The 25897-nt window shown below is 54.1% G+C and overlaps 1 protein-coding gene across 1 annotated transcript in view; it reads right to left on the reverse strand.

Annotated features, from left to right (window-relative positions):
- Positions 1 to 247: 247 nt before the first annotated feature.
- The window catches only part of EPDR1 (ependymin related 1), a 55837-nt gene continuing 30187 nt past the window's right edge, over positions 248 to 25897 (reverse strand). Inside the window, exons 2-3 of the mRNA XM_007065903.4 lie at positions 25282 to 25490; positions 248 to 2252 (exon numbers count right to left, since the gene is read on the reverse strand). Of these exons, the coding sequence (XP_007065965.3) occupies positions 2062 to 2252; positions 25282 to 25490 (400 nt within the window). The 3' untranslated portion in view covers positions 248 to 2061. The remainder of the gene's footprint in view (positions 2253 to 25281; positions 25491 to 25897) is intronic.

Consider the following 25897-nt stretch of genomic DNA (forward strand, 5'->3'; position numbering starts at 1 on the left):
GTCTCATTTACACGAAAGCCCCTTTACATCAGTCAGGCAGTGGGAATGGACCTTAAAGTGGGCATAAATGTAATTTACTCCCACTGTAAAGTACTTAACACTGCCAGAGTGGTGTAAAAGAGCCAATAAGCAATGTTAAGGGCCTCTGTTGAAGACTATGATAACAAACTAAGCAAACTTTTTGGTTAATGACACACTCGTTTAGAACAATGAGAAAACAAACCCAAGGCTCTTTGTTCTTTCTTTAACAAGTCCCTTTATTGAATATATAGAGCAGAACTCAAAAATTCAAAAACAGCATTGTTTTAAACCGTATATATTTTGCCATTGAAAATTAACTTGGATGTCACTGCAAAATTTTTAAAAGCACTTTGTGTTACAGACTTCTGCAAATGAATATTAAAAGACCATCTAATATTATTGTTAGAACCAATATAATTATAGACATGGTATTACACCCGCACACAGAGAGATTACATAGTTATCTGTCAAACCACAACAAAGCCTAATGATGTGGAATCACAGTTCCATGTTTGCTAGCCAAGTTTATTATATTTTCCAGCTTTCAACAAGAAGCCCTAATGAAAACAATATGCAATTAGTATTTAAGTTGTCACAAAATTACAGAGGAATCACATAGACTAAATGCATACTAAATTGATAGGAAATCCAATTCTATTTCCACTAGCACATCTCCATAAACTTTAATGTTTGGGCAAATATCATTAATTAGTTATATTTCAGCTAGTTCACATGTATACTTGCAGAAAGAGCTCCACTAAAGAAAATTCCTTCAGGACTCCAGCTCTGAAAGGAAAATACATAATGTGCTACAGTGTCTAAGTGATAAAAGCTAGTACTGCTAAAAATGTACATTACCTGGGGCTTTTTGGTTTTTCTTTCTTTCTTTCTTTATAACTAAGCTCTCATTCCTTCCACCAGCAAATAGCTATATGTGGATGATAATGTTTTGGAATGCTGATTTAACAATGAACATGTTCAGGGATCAAAGGAATGTGTGCAAACAAAAGCAGGATTGTCATTCGTGTTTCGCTTATAGTGCATTGTAATCATATCACGCAAAAGGCCTTTAAAATACCATTTTCCCTTTTGTCACACATTTAGGTTTTTCATTTGAATTGCAATGTGAGGAGCTGTATGTGCATTAATATGGCTTTGACTAGTTAGGTGATAGGAGCAGGTGCTTTTTACTTCTACCTGAAATTGTAAAGGCCTTTCATACTCTCTGAAAAAAAGAAAGACTTCTGAAAATAGGAGTTACAGACAATTATAGCAATTCAGCATGCAGTATCTTTTAATTTCCTTGCATAGGTTAAAAGCAAAAATGCCTTGACAAAGCATGAATTAGAAATGAATAAAACAGAAAAATCTCTAATCAGAAAGGCTTCACTGAAGGATTAGTAAATGTAAGAAAACTTTGGCTTAATTTTTTATTTTCCACCCATTAAAGTATTACATCAGTCACATCGTATTATATGAATAGTTACTCTGGTTTCTTTGCAAAAAGCCAACAACCTCAAACCCCTGTACACTTGACTGACAGCTTTTTGAAGAGCAAGGATAAAAAAACCAAGAGAATGCATTTAATCACTCTGATGTAGTCTTCTTAAGCTATGCCATTTTATGGTTACAGTTAAGCTCTTACACAGAATATATTTTACCAACTCCATAAAATCCTCCAAACAACTTTTCTTTTATGTTAATAGGAGCACAATATACTTTTGTGTTGGCATTTTAAAATATTAAATAATGAAACTTTCAAAAAATATTCACAGCTAAAATAGTGCCTATAAACATTACTTTTTCAGTAACAAACACACCAAGTGCATCGTTGAACAGAGTTTAATTTAGTGAAACACTAACATAAAGATATCCTTTCTGTTACACATCTTACCCTCTTGTTCAATTAAATATTGTGTTCTCTTTCAAATGAAAACTCACAATTCCAAAAAGAGCAAAAATCAGGTTACATGTCAGTTGCTGATTATTAATAATTATCCTCCATGTTATTGTTTGCATTTGGCAACCCGTTGTTCATAATCAGCATTCATCTTTCATCTTTATTGGCTGGGCGTCCTGGCAGGTGCTGGGTGGGGTAAACACAGAGGGGTCAGTAATACCCAGCTGTAGATCAAAAAAGCGGGTGGAGGTTGTCACGCTGTAGTTCTTGGTGTAGGTTTCCTGCACTGGGTAACAGTCCTTGACTGTGTAAACGCCAACCCAGGACTCAACTATAATGAAGCACAAAATGTGACTATTTTATGGGACAAGCATGAATTATTTTAAAGTTGTTATTAAAGAGACAAAAGAACATTTGTATATTTTCCTGACTTCAGTGACAACTTTCCGGGAATTTTGGACACCTAGAACTTTGAAAATCCCCGCCTTAATGGAGAAATGAAAAGAAAAATATTTGTCATGCTGTTTCAAGATAAAATGTTTAGTCATGAGCTGAATATTAATTTCTGGAGCAGTTTTTGAAAACTCTGTATACTGTATACATATCTTAAGCAAGTCATGAGCTGGACAGATATCTGCTACTCTAATGGACAGCATCAATCAATTTAGGATTGGGTTAATCCAATAGGAGTTAATCCCTAATTACCAGGAAATTGTTCTGATGAGAGAATCATGTCTGCAGACTTCCCTCTTTCGATCTAATATTGCCCTAATTCATGCCAATACTGCCTCCCTAACCCCCCACTCTCTTCCATTTCTTTTCCTTCCTCAACTCACTCTCTCAGTTCTTTGGACCTTTCTGACATAATGCTTCCTTTGCCTTTATATTCGCCTAAAACAAGTGTTGACCTATAAGTAGGGCTGTAAGTTTGTCAGGGTGGTAAAAATGTCATGGATGCTCTGACTTTTCTGTTTGTCTGAGATTTTTCTTTGTGCCTATCATTTTAATAAAGCAGTTATATTCCAGACCCTGGGTCATGACCCATCAGTGGGTTGTGGGAAGCACCTAGGTTGTCGCCAACCTGGTAGAGAGGCGAGGCCCCAGTGGAAGGGGTTGGAGAGCAAGCCCACCCCATACTCATCCCATGGTGGCAGCTCCTGTCCTGCAAGACTGGCCCTGGCTCCCTCACATCATGATGGATTGGTGGCCAGGCCAAATTTGAGTGAGTTGCACTGTGACCTGCATGCCAGGTGGCAACACCCAGTGTGGGGAGCCAGGCCCAGTCCTATGGGACAGGAGCTGCTGCTGTGAAGTGAGTGTGGGATGGGCTTGCTCTCCAGCCCTCTCACTCCAGGGCCTTTCCTGTGTGGGATTAGGGCTGCTGTGCCGAGGCAGAGGGAACTGCTGCAAGGTCAATGCCTCCTCCCGCCCCCCATTGCGGTGAGGGCAGCGAAGAAGGAGGCATTTATGTATATTGTATTTAAAGAGGTATAGTTGAATTTTCATATCCATGACTTTACAAACCGGTTTCCCCTAAACCTGTGACTTTTACTAAATTTACAAATGAGTTTTGATCAAAAAGTGCGTTGGCAAATCTGCAGCACCACCTATAAGTATCCATTTCTCGTCCACGTAATCAAGAAAGTAGGTTTCTCTCACCTCTCCATCTGACTCTCTCATAGCTCCCACATGCCCCTCACTTGGAGGGACATCACTTATTTTAATCCTAAATTTACGTACCTTCCACACAAATTTACATCATCTCCTTTTTATTCTCAAAAATTATTTAACTCACAAATAAAGAACCATGAAATTGAAGTTCTAGAAGGAAGGGAGGAACTCCACAGCATTTTGTGTTTCCTGCATGAAAAATGTTTTGGGTCCCACATTTCGAGTAAACATCAAACACTGCATCCCACATGTATTCCGAGGTAGTTGAAGAGGTCTGAGTATCCTTGATGGTCACCATAACTTGAAAACATCTCTCTTTCCCATAGTTAACACATTGCCAAATTTATTTCTTCCTTCTGCTACTGAAGGCTCTTTCTCCAGTCTCATACTACTGGGCCTCAGAGCCACCTTTGACACTATGCAATACTCAGTTTCCATAGCTATGTAGGATATCTGATTTCCTCTTACCTATGAAGTTGCTCATTCTTCATTGGTGGGAATTCCTTCTCTACACCAAGACTCCTCCTCTGTGGAGACCCACAACCTTCTACCTTCATTCTTTTTAGTTATCTTAATTCCTAACTGTGAATTTTACACCGATGAACTTCAGCTGTACATATTTTGCCTTTTGTCACATCTTTAATGAAAATATACATGGCTTCTTTTCATCTTCTTCTAGTTAACTATCTCAAACACAGAAGTGTTCATCCTGGAAAAGAAGGAGCATTCCCAAACACAACTCGAACTCCTCTACCTCTTTCCTTCACTCATTCCTCCCATCTCCCTGTAAACCCTTGGCACCATCCTAATCCCTAAAATTTTACTTCTCCCACAACTCTTTGTCTGCAAATCTGCCCATTATCTTCTCCACAGCATTGCGCATATAAGCCTTCCCCTTGCCTGCCCCCATTATGGAAATCTTTACCCATATCTTCATTAGTGCAACTTCCACCTCCCTAAGCATCTCCCCTAGCTCACCATTCATTTGAAATCCTGTTCAAATCCTGCACTCCTTGGACCCTATTCTCCACTGCAAGGTACAAGTCAAGAGCACAAAATTTGTATCCTGAGACGGAGAATACGTCATGGACTTAGTCCAGCCTAAGTCTCAGACCTCCTCTCTCTCTCTGGTCCTCCACCACTAGTTTTCCCTTTGTCAATTCATGTAATCTTGCCACTGTTGATGCAAGAATTTCTCTCTCTGCAGCTTCCGCCATCCAGAAGGGCTTCATTGATTCACCATCCTTTTTTAAATCTCACCTCAGAGCATATATTTTCTCTCTTGTCTGCACCTCTTAACTTTTCTGTTCCCCTTTTTTAACTTGGTGACTGTATAGTTTTAGGGATGTGCTCAAACACCTTGCTGACCTAGAGCCTACTTTTGCACATTATTTGGGACATAGTTTGTATGAAAGAGGCGATTCAAAGCTGAATTTTATTGTATTTTATTATACAGATTTTAAAAGGTGCCATAATTAAACACTGGCAGAGCAGATATTTTTCCTTTGGTGTAATAATTAAGGGATTTCTTCTGTGGAAGGCTGAGTATTAAGGTTCATAACCAGCCATATATTTTGTTGGTCATAACCATAAGTATTGCATTAACTGGATAATGCTGTAAATTCAATTTAAATTCAGGGGGGTTTAAGAACTGTTTTTTATAGTTAAGGTCTGGGTGTGATGCTTCCCAGAGGTACCCAGGGTTGTGAGGTATCTTGCTACTACCTACTCTTAGCGCGAAGAAGCTTTGTCTATGCCTGCCATGGGACAGCTACCCAATTCTTTCAGTCAGAGGCAACACAAGCACACCCCTCTAGATCTACGTAGGCCCTCCTGTCTCTCTACAGGTTAGCAACAGGCACACTCTAACCTACGACCTCTTCAAGCCTCTCCCTGGAGTGTCCAGTCCCTGATACACTGGACTCTGGTAGAATTCACAGATTTGCCATTTCCAAAGAAACAGTACATCCCAGATTACCATTTACACCTAAGATCACGGCTCTGCTTAAAGTACAGCACTTAGATATTGTGACAGGGTCTGGCCAGATGGCTACAAGAAAGTGATCCTATTGGGATCCGGTAAGTGGGTGGGTGAAGCCCACCCACTGCTAAAGGATCCCCCCGCCCAGCCTAAGAGGGGGATCCACAGGACCTGGACACCAAATAAATGTGGGGGACAACTAATGAAATAACAGGGACAGGAGTGTGGTCAAAGGGTCAAACGAAGGGAACCGGACGGGGACACCGAGCAGAGAACCCTGGACAGCACCCACTGCTCCTCAAAGGCGTCAAGGGAGTCAGTGGACGCCGCCCAGAGGAACTCTGCCCAGAGGCGTGAACGGACGGAGGATCAGAAATAGGCCCCACAGTCATAGGAGACTCCATCGGCCAACCTCCTCACTCTGGTTTTATAGATGGCCATTTTATCTAGGGCCAGGAGGAGGTTGACCAGGAGGTCCCGTGACTTAGTGGGGCCACAGACAGGGAGTGCATAGATAAGGAGGTGAGGGGAAAAGTGCAACCAAAATCTTAACAAAACATGCATGAGGAGCCAGAATAGGGGCTGCAGCTTGGCTCACTCCAGGTAGACATGCGCCAGGGTTTCCCTCACGCCGCAAAAAGGGCAGGTGTCTGGGATTGGGGTGAACCGCGCCAAGTACAAGCCCGTGCTCACGGCCCCATGAAGGAGCCGCCAACTGATGTCCCTGGTGGGCCTCGGGACCAAGGTGGAATATAGGCTGGCCTACCGGGGCTCCTCACCCTCTAGAGGTGGCAGGAGGTCCCGCCACTTTGTGTCGGGGTGGGACGCGAGGGTGAGGACGTGAAGGGTGTGGAGCACGAGCGTGTATAGATGTTTACTTGGTGCGGTCTGGAAACGGACCGGCTGCAGCTCGCATAGCCGGCTCACAGTAAAGAGGCGGGGGGGTTGGTCAGGTCCACGGGGCAGGGGCCCGATGAAAAGGTCCAGAGGGCCTGGCATGGAGGGTGGGCGGTGCACGCCCTCCCTTAGGACCTGGTGGAGGTAGACCCGAGCAGTGAGCGGCAAAGCGGCCCTCACCTCCTGAAGTACGCACAGGGGAGTACGAGGTCTGGAGAGCCCCATGTCCTGAGTGAGCATCAGGGGATCCAGCCAGTCTCCCCAGTCGTAGTCCAGGAGGTCTCCAACTCTGGTGACTCCTGCCAGGACCAACCTCTGGCGCCCCGAGGGCGACTCTGCCACCTGGACACGGAGCTGGGGGTTGTGTAGCAGGGGCTCCGCGAGGAGATCTTCCCCCACAGAGGCCGCCACGGACCTGGTCGCTGTGAACAGTTTCCAGGTCCGGAGAAGGTCCTGGTAGAAGACTGGCAGCCCGGAGAGGTCTCGCGGAAGACCTCTCGGATGGAGATAAAGGAGCTGCAGGTCATATTGGAGCCCCCGGAAGCGGTGCAGGAAGGCGTGCACCTGTACGCTCCACGCCGGACTACCTGCACCATAAAGGAGCCTCTGCAGGGCCTGGAGGCGGAAGACATGGACCTGAGTGCGGAGACACTTCAGGCCCTGCCCTCCCTCCTCCAGGGGTAGATGGAGAACCCCTGCAGAGACCCAGTGCAGTCCTGACCAGAAGAACTCCAGAATCAACATCCGGAGGTTGGCCAGGAAATCCAGGGCCGGGACCAGGGTGTTGAGCCAGTGCCAGAGCATGGACAGGACTAGTTGATTAAGCACCAGTGCCCTCCCTCGAAGGGAGAGACACCGGAGTAGTTCTGTCCATTTCTGGAGCCACTCTATCACCCTGCCCTCTAAATCGTGCCAGTTCTCCGGTGGAGAGGGATGCGTGTCAGAAAGGTAAACGCCGAGATAGAGCAGCGGACCCATGCTCCACCGGATGGCCTGAAGCACGGGTGGGAGGGAGCTCGCCTGCCAGCCATCCCCGACCACCAGGCCAGAGCTCTTGACCCAGCTGACCCAGGTCTACAAGAGAGTGATTTTTTTTTTTGAAGCAGAAAAAAAATTTTATTTGTGTAACACTTACAAGGAATCACCAAAAAGGATAAAGCAAAACTATGCAACAAAACAAAAGCAAACACAAGGTATAACACAGCAGCCTTCAGGAGGGAGAAGTGTTCAGGCTAGCCGGGGCCCAGAGCGGGGGGGGGGGGGGAGGGCTTCCTCGACACTCGTGGTCTTCCACCCTCCTGAGTTACCTGGTGGCCTAGAGCGGGGGGGCTTCCTCGACACTCATGGTCTTCCACCCCCTCGAGTTACCTAGTGCCACACCCAGTGTCACCGATTATTCCTCTCCTGAGAGTGCCCGACAAGATGGGCACGGCTGCGGGGTGGGCGGTTTGGCGGTGGGGGGGGGGTACACCACGTGTGATAGGACCCCTCCTAGGTGACAGTGATGATGGTATCCACAGCGGCAACGGCTGGGGCTGGGGTCTCTCGCTCTTCCCCTCAATCAAAGGGTAAGACGGAGGGAACCGGACGGGGTCACCGAGCAGAGAACCTCGGACAGCGCCCACCGCTCCTCGAAGGCGTCAAGGGAGTCGGTGGACGCCGCCCAGAGGAACTCCACCCGGATACGTGAATGTACTGAGGATCGGAAAACGGCCCTACAATCACAGGACGCTTCATTAGCCAACCTCCCCTCTCTGGTTTTATAAACGGCTGTTTTAGCTAGGGCTAGGAGGAGGTTAACCAGGAGATCTCGCGATTTTGTGGGGCCACGGACGGGGAGTGTGTAGATAAAAAGGTGAGGGGGAAAGTGTAGCCAAAAGCGTAATAAAATATTCGTGAGGAGCCGGAAAAGGGTTGCAGCCTGGCACATTCTAAATATGCGTGCGCCAGGGTTTCCCTCACGTTGCAAAAAGGGCAAGTATCCGGGATGGGGGTGAACTGTGTCAGAAACACACCCGTGCTCACAGCTCCGTGAAGGAGCCGCCAACTAATGTCCCCGACGGGCCTCGGGACCAAGGTGCAATACAGGCTGGCCCACTGGGGTTCCTCACCCTCCAAAGGTGGCAGGAGGTCCCGCCACTTTGTATCGGGGCGGGACACCAGGGTGTGGGCATGAAGGGTGTGAAGCGTGAGTGTGTATAGATATTTCCGTGGCGCAATTTGGAAGCTGACAGGCTGCAGTTCATGCAGCCGGCTCGTAGTGAAAGGGTGAGGGGTTTGTTGGGATCTATGGGGTAGGGACCCAATTGAAAGGTCCGGCGGGCCTGGGGTAGAGGATGGGCGGGGTGCGCCCTTGCGCAGGGCTCGGTTGAGATAAGCCCGATCAGCGGGTGTCAAGGCGGCCTTCACCTCCTGAAGTACGCGCCGGGGGGTACGGGGTCTGGAGACCCCATGCGACGAGCGAGCGTCAGGGGATCCAGCCAGTCTCCCCGGTCGTAGTCCAGGAGGTCTCCGACTCTCGTGACTTCCGCCAGGACCAAACTCTGGCGCACCGAGCGGGACTCTGCCGCCTGCACATGGAGCTGGGGGTTGTGTAGCAGGGGCTCCGCGAGGAGATCTGCTCCCACGGTGGCTGCCATGGACCTGGTCGTTGAGAACAGTTTCCAGGTCCAGAGGAGGTCCTGGTAGAAGACCGGCAGCCCGGAGAGGTCTCGCGGAAAACTTCTCGGACAAAGATAAAAGAGCTGCCGGTCGTATCGGAGCCCTTGGAAGCGCCGCAGGAAGGCGTGCGCCAATATGCTCCACGTCGAACTACCTGCACTATAAAGGAGCCTCTGCAGGGCCTGGAGGCAGAAGACATGGACCTGAGTGTGTAGACACTTCAGGCCTTGCCCTCCTTCCTTCAGGGGTAGATGAAGAACCCCAACAGGGGCCCAGTGCATTCCTGACCAAAAGAACTCTAGAATCGATGTCCGGAGGTTGGTCAGGAAACCCAGGTCCGGGACCAGGGTGTTGAGCTGGTACCAGAGCGTGTACAGGACTAGTTGGTTAAGCACCAGTGCTCTCCCTCGGAGGGAGAGACATCGGAGTAGCCTCGTCCATTTCCGGAGCCGCTCTATCACCCCGCATTCTAAATTCTGCCAGTTCTCCGGTGGAGAAGGGTGCGTGGCAGAAAGGTAAATGCCTAGGTAGAGCAGTGGACCCGCGCTCCACGGGATGGTCTGAAGCGCGGGTGGGAGGGAGCTCACCTGCCGCCAGTCCCCTACCGCCAAGCCAGAGCTCTTGACCCAGTTGACTCGCGCGGAGGAGGCTGCCGAATAGATGGCCTGGCAAGCCTCCACCCGCTCCAAGTCCCCTGCGTCCTAAACCACGAGGAGCACGTCATCGGCATACGCTGACAGGACCAGCCGCAGCTCCGGCTGCCGCAGCACCAACCCCATCAACCTCCTGCGGAGGAGACAGAGGAAGGGCTCGATCGCCAGAGCGTACAGCTGGCCCAAGAGGGGGCACCCCTGCCGTACTCCTCGCCCGAAGCTGACCGGTTCGGTCAGGTTCCAGTTGAGCCTAACCAGACACTCCGCGGAAGCGTACAGCACCTGGAAAAAACTCACAAACTGAGGTCCGAATCCAAACGCCTGCAGAGTGCTCAGGAGGTACCCATGGTCCACTCTATCGAACGCCTTCTCCTGATCAAGAGACAGGAGGGCGAACGACAGACCATCTCTACTCCCAAGTTCCAAAAGATCTCGGACTAGAAATAGGTTGTCAAAAATGCTGCGACCTGGGACAGTATAGGTCTGGTCTGGGTGGATCATGTCCGCCATCACGGACCCTAGCCGCAGCGAGATTGCTTTCGCTACAATTTTGTAGTCCGTGCTAAGGAGCAAGATGGGACGCCAGTTTCATAAATCGTGGAGGTCCCCCTTCTTCGGCAACAAGTCGAGCACCGCTCGCCTGCACGAAAGAGGGAGGACCCCGTCCTGCAAAGACTCAGCCTAGACAGTGGCTAGGTCTGGGCCAAGGATGTCCCAGAACGCGTGGTAGAACTCCACGGTCAGCCCGTCCATGCCCGAGATTTATTGGTGGGCATGCGACGGAGGGCTTCCGAGAATTCGGCCAGGGTGAGAGGCAGCTCTAGTCGGTCTCCGTCACCCACGCTGACTGTGGGGAGTTCCTCCCAGAGCACCCCGCAGGCGCCAGGATCGGTCGGATCCGGGGAGAAAAGGCTTGTGTAGAAGTCATGGGCCCTCCCACACATCTCCACCGGATCTGTGAGGGGGGCGCCGTCTTCTGCTAGAAGGCAGGTGACGTATTTCTTGGCCCCCCTCGTTTTCTCCAGGGCGTAGAAGAAATTTGAGCCGCGATCCATCTCCTGAAGGAGGCAGATGCGGGATCGAACAAAGGCAACTCCGGCCCGATGGTCCTCGAGGGCCCGGAGCTCCTCCCGCTTCTCCCGGCACGCTCCGCAGAGGAACGGGTCCTTGGGGCTGGCGGCCAGACGCCTCTCCATCTCTAAGACCTCCCGTTCCAACTGCTGTATCGCCCGATTTCTCCGCCGGCTGGTGCCCCGGGTGTAGTCACGGCAGAAGAGCTTGGTGCGCACCTTCCCTAGATCCCACCATCGCCGCGCGGAGGGAAAGGCACGCAGCTGCTCTCGCCAGGCCAGCCAAAACTCCCGGAAGGACGTCACGAAGCCCTCATCCTCCAACAGACTGTTGTTAAAGTGCCAATAGGCCGGCCCCGGCCTCTCTGCACAGAGGGAGGCTGTTATGGTGGCTAGATGATGGTCGGAAAATGGGGCCGGCCAAATGTTGGAGGAGTGGGCCTGTGAAAGATGGAAACGGGATAAATAAATACGGTCCAACCAAGAGTGGTGTGACCGATGGGCCTCCACCCGAACAAAGGTGAACGTGGAAGTGTCATCTGGGTGGTGGTCACGCCAGACGTCTACTAGGGAGTGATGTTCGACTATTTCTCGGAGAATGTTCGCAGCGGCCGGGCTCAGCTCAGCCCCTGAGCGGTCCTGTTCCTCGAGGGTGATGTTAAAGTCCCCTCCCAGGACTAAGCACTCGTGAGAATCTAGGGTGTTGAGGAAGTCGGACACCCGCTGATAGAATTGCGGCCGCTTCGGGCTTGTTGTCGGGGCATAGATGTTAACGAGGTTGACCATGAGCCCCTCCATACGGACTCGGAGATGCAGCAGGTGGCCCGGCACGGCCTCAGTGACCCCTAGCACCTCGGGCCGTAGGTTGGGGGAGAACAGGTTCCCCACTCCAGCTTGTCGAATCGTGAAGTGGCTGAAGTAGACCCCGTCCCCCCACTCCAGCTGCCAGCTGTCCTCGGCGTTCAGATCCGTATGGGTCTCCTGCAGGAAAACCACAGAGTACCCCCCTTCCCGGAGGTAAGAGAGCACCTGGGACCTGCACAGAGCCATCCTACAGCCCCTGGTGTTCAAAGTTGCAATAATGCGGGGCGTCATGCGGAGGGCTGGGGGGGTGGGGGTTCCTTGTTGGCTGGGGTGTTCACAGCCCCCGGCGGGTCGCGCAACAATCCGTGACCCATCCCGTAAGTCAGTAAATCATCACGGAAGCTGCGGGCCCGCCCGTAGGCCGCGGCACCGTGCCTTCCTTTCCCTCTACCCTCCTTTATAAGGGCCCTTGTGACCTGGAGGATTTGATCAAAGTCCCCCCATAGCTGGAGAGCTAGCTGTACCCTGTTGCGGGAGCCACGGATGTCTTCTAAAAACTCTCGCAACACTTTTCGCAGCTCATGGGGGGGTGGGGTTGCGATTTCCGGGTTATTCCCTGGTGGGGCTCTTGGTGCAGCCTCGTGGTCCGCTGAGGCGGGCAGGCAGGGTGCAGACCACCGACGGGGCGTCTGACAGGCCAAAGTTATTAGGTCCGTCTCAAGCCTTGGAGTAAAAGAGGATGGCGGAGGGAAAATTGCAGCTCCTAATGGGTCGCGGCAGGAAAATGCAAAGGCTGCTCTTTGGGGGGGATCCGCAAAAAAAGGGAAAGAAATAACCCCAGGGGCGGCAATAGCATTGCAGGAGGAGGTGGATTGGGCAGGGACAGGGATGGGGGTGGGGGCGGGGGCAGAGGTGAGGCTCTGGGCTTCGGGAGGCAAGCAGCTCAGAGGTGGTGCCTCCCAAACAGATTCGAGGGATAAGGGGGTGGGGAGGGGGCTCCCAGTGATGCTAGGCGCAGGCTCTGTGATGGATTCGGCAGCCATGGCATCAGGTGGTGCACCACCTTCTGCAGGGTGCTCGCCCGGGAAGGCGGTTATGGGGAGGGAGCATGGGGAAAGGGAGACTGGGGTAAGATTGCCCAGATCGAGGCCAGCCGGCAGTAGGTCATTCTCTCCCTCGGTGACCGGGGTCAAACCTAGGGCCTCGATCTCCTCATACATGGAGGAGAGGTCGTCTTCTGCCACCGTGGGGGTCTCCCCTCTGGCGCCCGCTACGATGGTCGCTTCGGGGTTCGCGGGGGGTTCGGGTGATATTCGGGCAAAAGGGGCTTCCTCAGGGGTCTCAGAGGGGAGGGTCTCCCGTGGAGGGGAGATTCTACCTTCCAGTGCTATTTTGTCTTCCCCTCCTGACACCGGCGGATGGATCTCACTCGTGGGCACAGCGGAAGGCTCAGTGTCGGTGCCTCCCTTCCTGGTCTTCCGGGGGGCCTCCACATCGGATGGGTGCAGCGGAGCTCGAGCCTTCCGCTTGCCTCGCTTCCCCTGGACTAGGGTCCAGCCCTCCATAGCATCGTCTGGGGGCCGGTTAGCAGGGGTCGTGTCGGGGGGCAGAGGCGATGGTTCAGGGGATCGGGGGGGTAACGGTGAGGCAGGATGGGGGGGGCGGTTCTCCTTGGGGTGGGCCCTCTCCTATACCCGGTAATATCTTTGCAGCACCCTCCTCCATAGGCTCTGCTGGATTGTTAACAGCAAGGGCGGGGCTCCCTCGCTCGTCTGGGCATTGTAGGGGAGGTGTCTCTTGGGTCCGGACGGGAGCAGCGGTGGATCGAGCGGGAGGAGAGGTGGTTTCAGGTGCCGGGCGGCCAGGGGCTTCAGCAACGACGGAGCCGATGCCCTGCCGGGTCTTGGGTGCCCCTCCCCGCTGGGCCAAAGGGCAGTCTCTTCGGACATGCCCCGCTGAGCGGCAGAGGTAGCACCGGGCTTCTCCCGTGGAGTAAAAGACCCAATAGCGGGCTCCCTGGTAGGGGACTAGGAAGGACCCCTCAAGCACCTCTCCGTCACGTGCCCCCGCCGGCGGTAGAAGCTGCACTTGCCTGCGGAACGAGAGGACGTAACGGAGGGTGGGGTCCTTGCGGACCAACGGGAGAGGGCTGATGACAGAAACGGGTTTCCCCAGGGTGGAGAGAGCGGGTAACAGGGCGGCATTGGGTAAAAAGGGAGGGCAGAGATGAGGACTAGGCAGACGCCCAGGTCCTCTAGCGGCTCCAGGGGGACAAATACCCCCCCACTGCCAGGCCCTTCTCCACCGCCTCCTGGGCGGCAGCCTCTGATGCTAATAAAAGAACGACCTTCCCATACATTTTGGAGGCCGCCACAATAGCTGTGGGTCCTACCACCCTCACCAACGCCTGCACGTATGTCTCCACGTGGGGCGAGGGGGGGACCAGGAGGCAACGGACGCCGTGCTTCCTGGTCATGATGGGAAAGGGACCCCGGCCGCTATTGATGGTAGCGGAGGCGGTGGGTGGGCGAGATGACGAGGTGGCAGGCATGCGGGGGGCTGCCACCGCCCGGGCATACGTCCTGGGGGCCGGGGGAGAGATGCTCACAGAGCTGGTGGAGGGAACAGCGGGGAGGGATGCCATGGTTGATGACAAGGCCACAGCGGTGGGGGCAGCCCCTGCCATAGAGGACCTGGTGGTTGTAGCGTGGCCCTTTCCCTTCTTCACACCCTGGCCTTTCCGGCTAACTGGGGGGGCTCTACTAGAATCTGGGGGGGCGGTGGGCGTGGCAGCGGCAGTAGTCGCCCCGGTGCCTCCTGCTGTCGATGCCCCAGCGGGGGCGGTGGCAGGTGTTTTGGCAGCAGTGGTGGGGGAGGAGCTTGGGGGTTGGGCAGGGGAGTACGTGGGGGAGGGGCAGCTGAGGTTGTGAGAGGGGCCTCACCCCTCTCAGTCCCCGCCATCGTGAGCAGGGAGAGACGGGGAGACACCAGAAGGAGGAGGGGGGAGGGGGAAGCAGATTAACCACTTCTCCCTGCTGGGCTGCAGGGGGGAGGGCAAATGGGTCGGACTGGACAGGGGGAGGAAACAGGAGTTGGGGTCAGGTAGTAGGGGCAAACTGTGGGGTGGGCAGTCCGGGGGGGGGGGGGGGGCGGAACCGTGGACCCACGCGCGTTTGTCCAAAGAGTCTCGTTTGGTCGGCTGTTGTGTCTGGTCTGGACAGCGGAATTCAGAGCGAGCAGCTAATCCAGAGGCAGATGGCAAATTGCCAGCAGGGACGGACAGCAGGGGGGCCGTGACGGTTGTAGTAGTGTTGGGGGGGGGGCACTGATGGATCGGGGGGGCAGCTTCGTGTTACACCCCCTGTGCCCCTACAAATGCAATTAGGACATAATCAAACTCCCCCCACACGAGAGTATAGTTCAAAAATTACTCAGTCTTACGGCCCCCTTCATGATGGTTTGTAGCTTCCCTGGGTGATTTTTTCTGTCGGCTATCTTCTCTTCCGGCTTTGTAATGAGGCTTTCAGCAGGCCAGGAATGTCGGAGACATAAGAAGATTCCCGTTGGCCATAAACATACAGCAAAGCGGCTGGGTCTGGGGGCTTCCACTCCCCTCCTCCGGGGAGCGGGTCGGCAGTCCTCCCCCCCTCCTCCGGGGGTTTCAGCTAAAGCAATAGCAGTGTCCGAGGGCAACCATGGGGGGGCTGGCAGCAGGCTGGCAGCCGACCAGCACTCAAACGGCAGCAAAAAAACAGCAAAAAAAAAAACAAAACAAAAAAAAGCATCTGGCCCGGTCGGGGGGGAACTGAAGCAGGGTCAAAAAGTAAGAAAAATCCAGGCCAGGGGGCTTTAGGAGAGAATTTTTTTTTTTTGAAGCAGAAAATAATTTTATTTGTGTAACACTTACAAAGAATCACCAAAGAGGATAAAGCAAAACTATGCAACAAAACAAAAGCAAACACAAGGTATAACACAGCAGCCTTCAGGAGGGAGAAGTGTTCAGGCTAGCCTGGGCCCAGAGCAGGGGGGCTTCCTCGACACTCGTGGTCTTCCACCCTCCTGAGTTACCTGGTGGCCTAGAGCGGGGGGGCTTCCTCGACACTCGTGGTCTTCCACCCCCTCGAGTTACCTAGTGCCACACCCAGTGTCACCGATTATTCCTCTCCTGAGAGTGCCCGACAAGATTGGCACGGCTGCGGGGTGGGCGGTTTGGGGTGGGGGGGGGGGGTACACCCATGTGTTATAGGACCCCTCCTAGGTGACAATGATGATGGTATCCACAGCGGCAACGGCTGGGGCTGGGGTCTCTCGCTCTTCCCCTCAATCAAAGGGTCAGACGGAGGGAACCGGACGGGGTCACCGAGCACAGAACCTTGGACAGCGCCCACCACTCCTCGAAGGTGTCAAGGGAGTCGTGGACGCCGCCCAGAGGAACTCTGCCCGGATACGTGAATGTACTGAGGATCGGAAAACGGCCCTACAATCGCAGGACGCTTCATTAGCCAACCTCCCCTCTCTGGTTTTATAAATGGCTGTTTTAGCTAGGGCTAGGAGGAGGTTAACCAGGAGATCTCGCGATTTTGTGGGGCCATGGATGGGGAGTGTGTAAATAAAGAGGTGAGGGGAGAAGTGTAGCCAAAAGCGTAATAAAATATTCGTGAGGAGCCGGAAAAGGGGCTGCAATCTGGCACACCCTAAATATACGTGCGCCAGGGTTTCCCTCACGTTGCAAAAAGGGCAAGTATCCGGGATGGGGGTAAACCGTGTCAAAAACACGCCCGTGCTCACAGCTCCGTGAAGGAGCCGCCAACTAATGTCCCCGACGGGACTCGGGACCAAGGTGGAATACAAGCTGGTCCACCGGGGTTACTCACCCTCCAAAGGTGGCAGGAGGTTCCACCACTTTGTATCGGGGCGGGACACCAGGGTGTGGGCGTGAAGGGTGTGAAGCGTGAGTGAGTATAAATATTTCCGTGGCGCGATTTGAAAGCTGACCGGCTGCAGTTCATGCAGCCGGCTTGCAGTGAAAGGGTGAGGGGTTTGTTGGGATCTACGGGGTAGGGGCCCAATTGAAAGGTCCGGCGGGCCTGGGGTAGAGGGTGGGCAGGGTGCGCCCTCGCGCAGGGCTCGATTAAGATAAGCCCGAGCAGCGGGCGTCAAGGCGGCCTTCACCTCCTGAAGTACGCGCCAGGGGGTACGAGGTCTGGAGAGCCCCACGCGCCAGGCGAGCGTCAGGGGATCCAGCCAGTCTCCCCAGTCGTAGTCCAGGAGGTCTCCGACTCTCGTGACTTCCGCCAGGACCAAACTCTGGCGCACCGAGTGGGACTCCGCCACCTGCACACGGAGCTGGGGGTTGTGTAGCAGGGGCTCCGTGAGGAGATCTGCTCCCACGGTGGCCGCCACGGACCTGGTCGTTGAGAACAGTTTCCAGGTCCGGAGGAGGTCCTGGTAGAAGACCGGCAGCCCGGAGAGGTTTCGCGGAAAACCTCTCGGACAGAGATAAAAGAGCTGCCGGTCGTATCGGAGCCCTTGGAAGCGCCGCAGGAAGGCGTGCGCCAATATGCTCCACGTCGAACTACCTGCACTATAAAGGAGCCTCTGCATGGCCTGGAGGCGGAAGACACAGACCTGAGTGTGCAGACACTTCAGGCCCTGCCCTCCTTCCTTCAGGGGTAGATGAAGAACCCCAACAGGGGCCCAGTGCATTCCTGACCAAAAAGAATTCTAGAATCGATTTCCGGAGGTTGGTCAGGAAACCCGGGGCCGGGGCCAGGGTGTTGAGCCGGTACCAGAGCGTGGACAGGACTAGTTGGTTAAGCACCAGTGCTCTCCCTCGGAGGGAGAGACATCGGAGTAGCCTCGTCCATTTCCGGAGCCGCTCTATCACCCCGCCCTCTAAATTTTGCCAGTTCTCCGGCGGGGAGGGGTGCGTGGCAGAAAGGTAAATGCCTAGGTAGAGCAGTGGACCCGCACTCCACCGGATGGTCTGAAGCACGGGTGGGAGGGAGCTCACCTGCCGCCAGTCCCCTACCGCCAAGCCAGAGCTCTTGACCCAGTTGACTCGGGCGGAGGAGGCTGCCGAATAGATGGCCTGGCAAGCCTCCACCCGCTCCAAGTCGCCCGGGTCCTGGACCACGAGGAGCACGTCATCGGCATACGCTGACAGGACCAGCCGCAGCTCCGGCTCCCGCTGCACCAACCCTGTCAACCTTCTGCGGAGGAGACAGGGGAAAGGCTCGATCGCCAGAGCGTACAGCTGGCCTGAGAGGGGGCATCCCTGCCGCACTCCTCGCCCGAAGCTGACCGGCTCGGTCAGGGTCCAGTTGAGCCTAACCAAACACTCCGCGGAGGCGTACAGCACCCAGAGAAAACTCACAAACTGAGGTCCGAATCCAAACGCCTGCAGAGTGCTCAGGAGGTACTCATGGTCTACTCTATCGAATGCCTTCTCCTGATCGAGAGACAGGAGGGCGAACGACAGACCGTCTCTACGCCGGAGTTCCAAAAGGTCTCGGACTAGAAATAGGTTGTCAAAAATGCTGCGACCCGGGACAGTATAGGTCTGGTCTGGGTGGATCACGTCCGCCATCACGGACCCTAGCTGCAGCGAGATTGCTTTCGCTACAATTTTGTAGTCCGTGCTAAGGAGTGAGACGGGACGCCAGTTTCGTAAATCGCGGAGGTCCCCCTTCTTCGGCAACAAGGCGAGCACTGCTCGCCTGCATGAAAGAGGGAGGACCCCGCCCTGCAAAGACTCAGCCCAGACAGTGGCTAGGTCTGGGCCAAGGATGTCCCAGAACGCGCGGTAGAACTCCACGGTCAGCCCGTCCATGCCCGGAGATTTATTGGTGGGCATGCGACGGAGGGCTTCCGAGAACTCAGCCAGGGTGAGAGGCAGCTCTAGCCGGTCTCGGTTGCCCATGCTGACCGTGGGGAGTTCCTCCCAGAGCACCCTGCAAGCGCCAGGATCAGTAGGATCCGGGGAGAAAAGGCTTGTGTAGAAGTCATGTCCCCTCCCACACATCTCCACCGGATCCATGAGGGGGGCGCCGTCTTCTGCTAGAAGGCAGGTGACGTGTTTCTTGGCCCCCCTCTTTTTCTCCAGGGCATAGAAGAAACGGGAGCCGCGATCCATCTCCCGAAGGAGGCGGATGCGGGATCGAACAAAGGCACCTCGGGCTCGATGGTCCTCGAGGGCCCGGAGCTCCTCCCGCTTCTCCCGGCACGCTCCACAGAGGAAAGGGTCCTCGGGGCTGGCGGCTAGACGCCTCTCCATCTCTAAGACCTCCCGTTCCAACTGCTGTATCGCCCGATTTCTCCGTCGGCTGGTGCCCCGGGGTGTAGTCACGGCAGAAGAGCTTGGCGTGCACCTTCCCTAGATCCCACCATCGCCGCGCGGAGGGAAAGGCACGCCGCTGCTCTTGCCAGGCCAGCCAAAACTCCCGGAAGGACGTCACGAAGCCCTCATCCTCCAACAGGCTGTTGTTAAAGTGCCAATAGGCCGGCCCCGGCCTCTCTGCACGGAGGGAGGCTGTTATGGTGGCTAAATGATGGTCGGAAAATGGGGCTGGCCGAATGTTGGAGGAGTGGGCCTGTGAAAGATGGAAACGGGATAAATAAATACGGTCCAACCGAGAGTGGTGTGACCGGTGGGCCTCCACCCGAACAAAGGTAAACGTGGAAGTGTCATCTGGGTGGTGGTCACGCCAGACGTCTACTAGGGAGTGATATTCAACTATTTCTCGGAGAATGTTCGCAGCGGCCGGGCTCAGCTTGGCCCCTGAGCGTTCCCGTTCCTCGAGGGTGGTGTTAAAGTCCCCTCCCAGGACTAGGCACTCGTGAGAATCTAGGGTGCCGAGGAAGTCGGACACCCGCTGATAGAATTGCGGCCGTTTCAGGCTCGTAGTCGGGGCATAGATATTAACAAAACTGACCACGAGACCCTCCATACGGACTCGGAGATGCAGCAGGTGGCCCGGCACGGCCTCAGTGACCCCTAGCACCTCGGGCCATAGGTTGGGGGAGAACAGGGTCGCCACTCCAGCTTGCCACATTGTGAAGTGGCTAAAGTAGACCCCGTCCCCCCACTCCAGCCGCCAGCTGTCCTCAGCGGTCGGATCCATATGGGTCTCCTGCAGAAAAACTACAGAGTACCCCCCTTCCCGAAGGTAAGAGAGCACCTGGGACCTGCACAGAGCCATCCTACAGCCCCTGGTGTTCAAAGTTGCGATACTGAGAGGCGTCATGCGGAGGGCTGGGGGGGTGGGGGTTCCTTATTGGCGGGGGTGTCTGCGGCCCCCGGCGGGTCGCGCAGCAATCTGTGACCCATCCCGTAAGTGACTAAATCATTACGGAAGCCGCGGGCCTGCCCGTAGGCTGCAGCACCGCGCCTTCCTTGCCCTCTACCCTCCTTTATAAGGGCCCTTGTGGCCTGGAGGATTTGATCAAAGTCCCCCCATAGCTGGAGAGCCAGCTGTACCCTGTTGCGGGCGCCACGGATGTTTTCTAAAAACTTCCGCAATGCATTTCACAGCTTCTGGGGGGGTGGGGTTGCGATTTCTGGGTTGTTCTCTGGTGGGGCTCTTAATGCAGCCTCGTGGTCCGCTGAGGCGGGCAGGCAGGGTGCAGACCACCGACGGGGCGTCTTACAGGCTAAAGTTATTAGGTCCATCTCACGCCTTGGGGGAGAAGGGGATGGCGGAGGGAAAATTGCAGCTCCTAATGGGTCGTGGCAGGAAAATGCAAAGGCTGCTCCCTGGGGGGAATCCGCAAAAAACAGAAAAGAAATAACCCCAGGGGTGGCAATAGCGTTGCAGGAGGAGGTGGACTGGGCAGGGACAGGGGTGGGGGCGGGAGCAGAGGCAAGGCTCTGGGCTTCGGGAGGCAAGCAGCTGAAAGGTGGTGCCTCCTGAGCAGATTCGAGGGTTGAGGGGTGGGGGAGGGGGCTCCCAGTGATGCTAGGCGCAGGCTCTGTGGTGGATTTGGCGGCCATGGCATCAGGTGGTGGACCACCTTCTGTAGGGTGCCCGCCCGGGAAGGCGGTTGGGGGAGGGAGCATGGGGAAAGGGGGACTGGGGTGAGGTTGCCCAGATCGAGGCCAGCTGCAGTAGATCATCCTCTCCCTGGGTGACCGGGGTCAAGCCTAGGGCCTCAATCTCCTCATACATGGAGGAGAGGTCATCTTCTGCTACCCCGGGGGCCCCTCCTCTGGGGCCCGCCTCGACGGTCGCTTCGGGGTTCGCGGGGGGTTCGAGTGGTATCCGGGTAGAAGGGGCTTCCTCAGGGGTCTCGGAGGGGAGGGTCTCCCGAGGAGGGGAGATTCTACCCTCCAATGCCATTCTGTCTTCCCCTCCCGACACCGGCGGATGGATCTCACTCGTGGGCATAGCGGAAGGCTCAGTATCAGTGCCTCCCTTCCTGGTCTTCCAGGGGGCCTCCGCATTGGATGGGTGCAGCGTAGCTCGAGCCTTCCGCTTGCCTCGCTTCCCCTGGACTAGGGTCCAGCCCTCCATAGCATCGTCTGGGGGTTGGTTAGCAGGGGTCGTGTCGGGGGGCAGAGGCAATGGTTCAGGGGTTCGGGGGGGTAACGGTGAGGCATGATGAGGGGCGGGGGGTTCTCCTTCGGGCGGGCCCTCTCCTATACCCGGTAATAGCTTTGCTGCACCCTCCTCCATAGGCTCTGTTGGATTATTGATAGCAAGGGTGGGACTCCCTTGCTCGTCTGGGCGTTGTAGGGGAGGTGTCTCTTGGGCCCGGACGGGAGCAGCGGTGGATCGAGCAGGAGGAGAGGTGGTTTCAGGTGCCGGGCGGCCAGCAGCGTCGGCAACGACGGAGCCGACGTCCTGCCGGGTCTCGGAGGTCTCGAGTGCCCCTCCCCACTGGGTCAAAGGGCAGTCTCTTCGGACATGCCCCGCTGAGCGGCAGAGGTAGCACCGGGCTTCTCCCGTGGAGTAAAAGACCCAATAGCGGGCTCCCTGGTAGGGGACTAGGAAGGACCCCTCGAGTGCCTCTCCGTCACGCGTCGCCGGCGGCGGTAGAAGCTGCACTTGCTGGCGGAACGAGAGGACGTGACGGAGGGTGGGGTCCTTGCAGACCAACGGGAGAGGGCTGATGACAGAAACGAGTTTCCCCAGGGTGGAGAGAGCGGGTAACAGGGCGGCATTGGGTAGAAAGAGAGGGACGGAGGTGAGGACTAGGTGAATGCCCAGGTCCTCTAGCGGCTCCAGGGGGACAAACATCCCCCCCCATCGCCAGGCCCTTCTCCACCGCCTCCTGGGCGGCAGCCTCCGATGCTAAGAAAAAGACAACCTTCCCGTACATTTTGGAGGCCGCCATGATAGCCGTGGGTCCTACCACCCTCACCAACGCCTGTACGTATGTCTCCACGTGGGGCGAGGCGGGGACCAGGAGGCAACGGATGCCGTGCCTCCTGGTCATGGTGGGAAAGGGGCTCCGGCCGCTATTGATGGTAGTGGAGGCGGTGGGTGGGTGAGATGATGAGGCGGCAGGCAGTGGGGGGGCTGCCACCGCCCGGGCATACATCCTGGGGGGCCGGGGGAGAGATGCTCGCAGAGCTGGTGGAGGGAACAGTGGGGAGGGATGCCATGGTCGATGACGAGGCCACAGCGGTAGGGGCAGCCCCTGCCATGGAGGGCCTGGTGGTTTTAGTGGGGCCTTTTCCTTTCTTCACACCCTGGCCTTTCCGGCCAACTGGGGGGGGTTTCCTAGAATCTGGGGGGGCAGTGGACGTTGCAGCGGCAGTAGTCGCCCCGGTGTCTCCTACTGCCGATGCCCCAGCGGGGGCGGTGGTAGGTGTTTTGACAGCAGTGGTGGGGGGGAGGGCTTGGGGGTTGGGTAGGGGGGTAGGTGGGGGAGGGGCAACTGAGGTTGTTAGAGGGGCCTCACCCCTCTCATTCCCCGCCATTGTGAGCAGGGAGAGACGGGGAGACACCAGAAGGAGGAGGGGGGAGGGGGAAGCAGATTAACCACTCCTCCCTACTGGGCTGCAGGCGGGGGGGGGTGCCAAATGGGTCGGACTGGATGGGGGAGGAAAACAGGAATTGGGGTCCGGTAATAGGGGCAAACTGTGGGGTAAACAGTCCGGGGGGTGGGGAGTGGACCCACGCACGTTTTTCCAAAGAGTCTCATTTGGTCAGCTGTTGTGTCTGGTCCGAAACGGCAAAATTCAAAGCAAACAGCTGAATCCAAAGGCAGACGGCAAATTGCCAGCAGGGACGGACAGCAGGGGGGCCGTGACGGTTGTAATAGTGTTGGGGGGGACCGATGGATCGGGGGGCAGCTCTGTGCCACACCCCTTGTGCCCCCACAAACGCAATTAAAACACAGTCAAACTCCCCGCACACGAGAGTACAATTCAAAAGTTACTCAGTCTTACGGCTCCCTCCACGATGGTTCGTAGCTTCCCTGGGCGAATTTTTCTGTCGGCTATCTTCTCTTCCGGCTTTGTAATGAGGCTTTCAGCAGGCCAAGAATGTTGCAGAGATAAGAAGAATCTTCCTAGCTCGGTACGGGTTTAGAAACAACAGCAAAACGGCTGGGTCTGGGGGCTTCCACTCCCCTCCTCCGGGTAGCGGGTCGGCAGTCCTCCCCCCCTCCTCCGGGGATTTCAGCTGGAGCAAAAGTGGCGTCCGAGAGCAAGCGTCGGGGGGGAGGGGGCTGGCAGCAAGCTGACAACCAACCAGCACTTGAACGGCAGCAAAAAAAACACAAAAAAACAAAAAAAAGCATCTGGCCCGGTCGGGGGTGGGGGGACTGAAGCGGGGTCAAAAAGTAAGAAAAATCCAGGCCAGGGGGCTTTAGGAGAGAATAGAAAGCAAACAGAGTAGCAGCAAGCGGAGGAGGTCCCTTTTCCCTGGGTAAGGTAACAGGGAAGGTTCCAGAACCATCAGGAACTTTCTAGAAACAATTAAGGCAGACAGGCTGATTAGAACACCTGCAGCCAATCAAGAAGCTGCTAGAATCTATTAAGGCAGGCTAATCAGGGCACCTGGGTTTAAAAAGGAGCTCACTTCAGTTTGTGGTGCGTGTGTCAGGAGCTGGGAGCAAGAGTCATTAGGAGCTGAGAGTGAGAAGGCGTACTACTGGAAGACTGAGTAGTACAAGCATTATCAGACATCAGGAGGAAGGTCCTATGGTGAGGATAAAGAAGGTGTTGGGAGGAGACCATGGGGAAGTAGCCCAGGGAGTTGTAGCTGTCGCACAGCTGTTCCAGGAGGCACTCTAGATAGCTGCATTCCACAGGGCCCTGGGCTGGAACCCGGAGTAGAGGGCGGGCCCGGGTTCCCCCCAAACCTCCCAACTCCTGATCAGACATAGGAGGAGTTGACCTGGACTGTGGGTTCATGAAAACAGCCAAACTGAGGGCTGCTGTGAATCTCTGAGGCGAGCAAATCCGCCACAGAGCACAAGACCCACCAAGGTAGAGGAGGAACTTTGTCACAATATGTTTATAGTGAAACCAAGTATAAGTTTATTTAGTATAAGTATAACAAAGCACAGTGATTCAAGTAATAGCAAGTAGAAGTATTGGAAACAAATGACCACATATCAAATAAAATCATAACATGTTTTAGAACCCGGACTTAATTAACTAGATACTTTCATGTCTTGTAGAGCAACGCTCACCCAAGGTCCTTCCAGTGTTTTTCAGCCAGGTTGGCTGTGACCCAATTTTCATGAGGCAAAACATGGTGTCAATTTGCCTTCTCAGCAAAGGATCCAGGGTGTTTGCACCCATAGAAATATCAGAACAATCCACTGTCCTTATTCATAAACAGGACGCCTATATACTCCTTTCTTGTAGACTTTGCAATCTCTTAATCAACAACTGGCTCAGTATGCAAATAGGTCTACATTGTGAGGCACACAATACCCAATACCCAAATGGCCATACAGGGAGATAGGCATCTGCTACCCCGTGCCCGAAAGGAACCCGCCCAAGGTATGTCACCTCCTGGTAATCAGCCTTAACACCAGGGCCTTAAGAACACAATTTCCAGTTCAGATACGTAACTCCTCAAATATTATCCATGCACACATTTTGAAATGATTAGGATTACCATTGGGCTACTGGCTCTCAGCAGAGACCTCACATGCTACCCTTCAGTGATTATTGTGCATATATCTGACCCAAGGGAGCCCTATAAAACCCTATGGAGCCCCAACGCCCTCTGTCAGTTGGCTCCAAGAAGTCCTTGGGTCACACTGGGTAATCTCCAAGCCACACAGGTCACGTGCAGTTACTCCTTAAACTGTGAAAGAGTCTCTCTATATTATAGATTTTCTTATGAATAATTCTGGGCTCAGATTACTGGACTCTAATGGGAAAATGGTGTGATTTCATCCCAAACTTTGTCTGAGACATGCAAACAACTCCATTATATGCTCCTGTAGATATTTAACCCTTCTTAGATAATGGGGACATTTTCTTTAATACAATACAATGAATATGATATACAGTATGTGCTGGATATTTATTACATGTTATTTCTTCCTGCAAATTTTGTGGTAATATGAAAGCCAATACTAACAGTCAGCTGGAAAATTATATCTTGGGTAAAGGAGATGCAGACATTTTTTAACAAAACCAAACCAAACACTTACATTTCCTGGCTGGTTTTCTATCAGACCATTCCTGTACCATAATTTCATCTCCAGGCCCCCCGATGTAGTACTGATCTTCATAAGTGGAGTTGTCAGGAATATCATAAGGATCCCATGGCTCAGTCAAAGCAATCTTTGAGCACAGCTTTGTGACTTGTTCAATCTGAAACATCACTGCATCTTTATAGAGAAATATATATTCAAAGAATCTGAAACGTTTAAAAAAAGAAAACAGTTAACGTTCATGATGTTTTTACAGCTTGTAGCACTCCCTGTAGTTAACATTGCCTGAGACTTCTCTTTATAACATCCTGTTTTTAGTCGCTTATAACTTTGTCAAATTTTAACCATTTTGGCTGAAGTTTTCCATACTGGGTATCTGCCTCAGTATGAGGGGTTTTTTTAAAAAAAAAAAAGTTTCAGCTGAAGTCTTTCAGCCATTTCTGAGAATGAGATGAGGGGAAAATATGTTTTGCCCTGGTTACATTTTTTAAACAACATTTTAGTGTAGAAGCCCTAGCACCTGCCAGTTTTGTGGAGCAAGGGCTTGACATTTGGCAGGAGATGGCCTTTGTGTCAGGGTTATATCATTTGCATCCCTGTGAAAGTCTGTCCA

The sequence above is a fragment of the Chelonia mydas genome, chromosome 2 (assembly GCF_015237465.2).
Source record: "Chelonia mydas isolate rCheMyd1 chromosome 2, rCheMyd1.pri.v2, whole genome shotgun sequence".
NCBI lineage: Eukaryota > Metazoa > Chordata > Testudines > Cheloniidae > Chelonia > Chelonia mydas.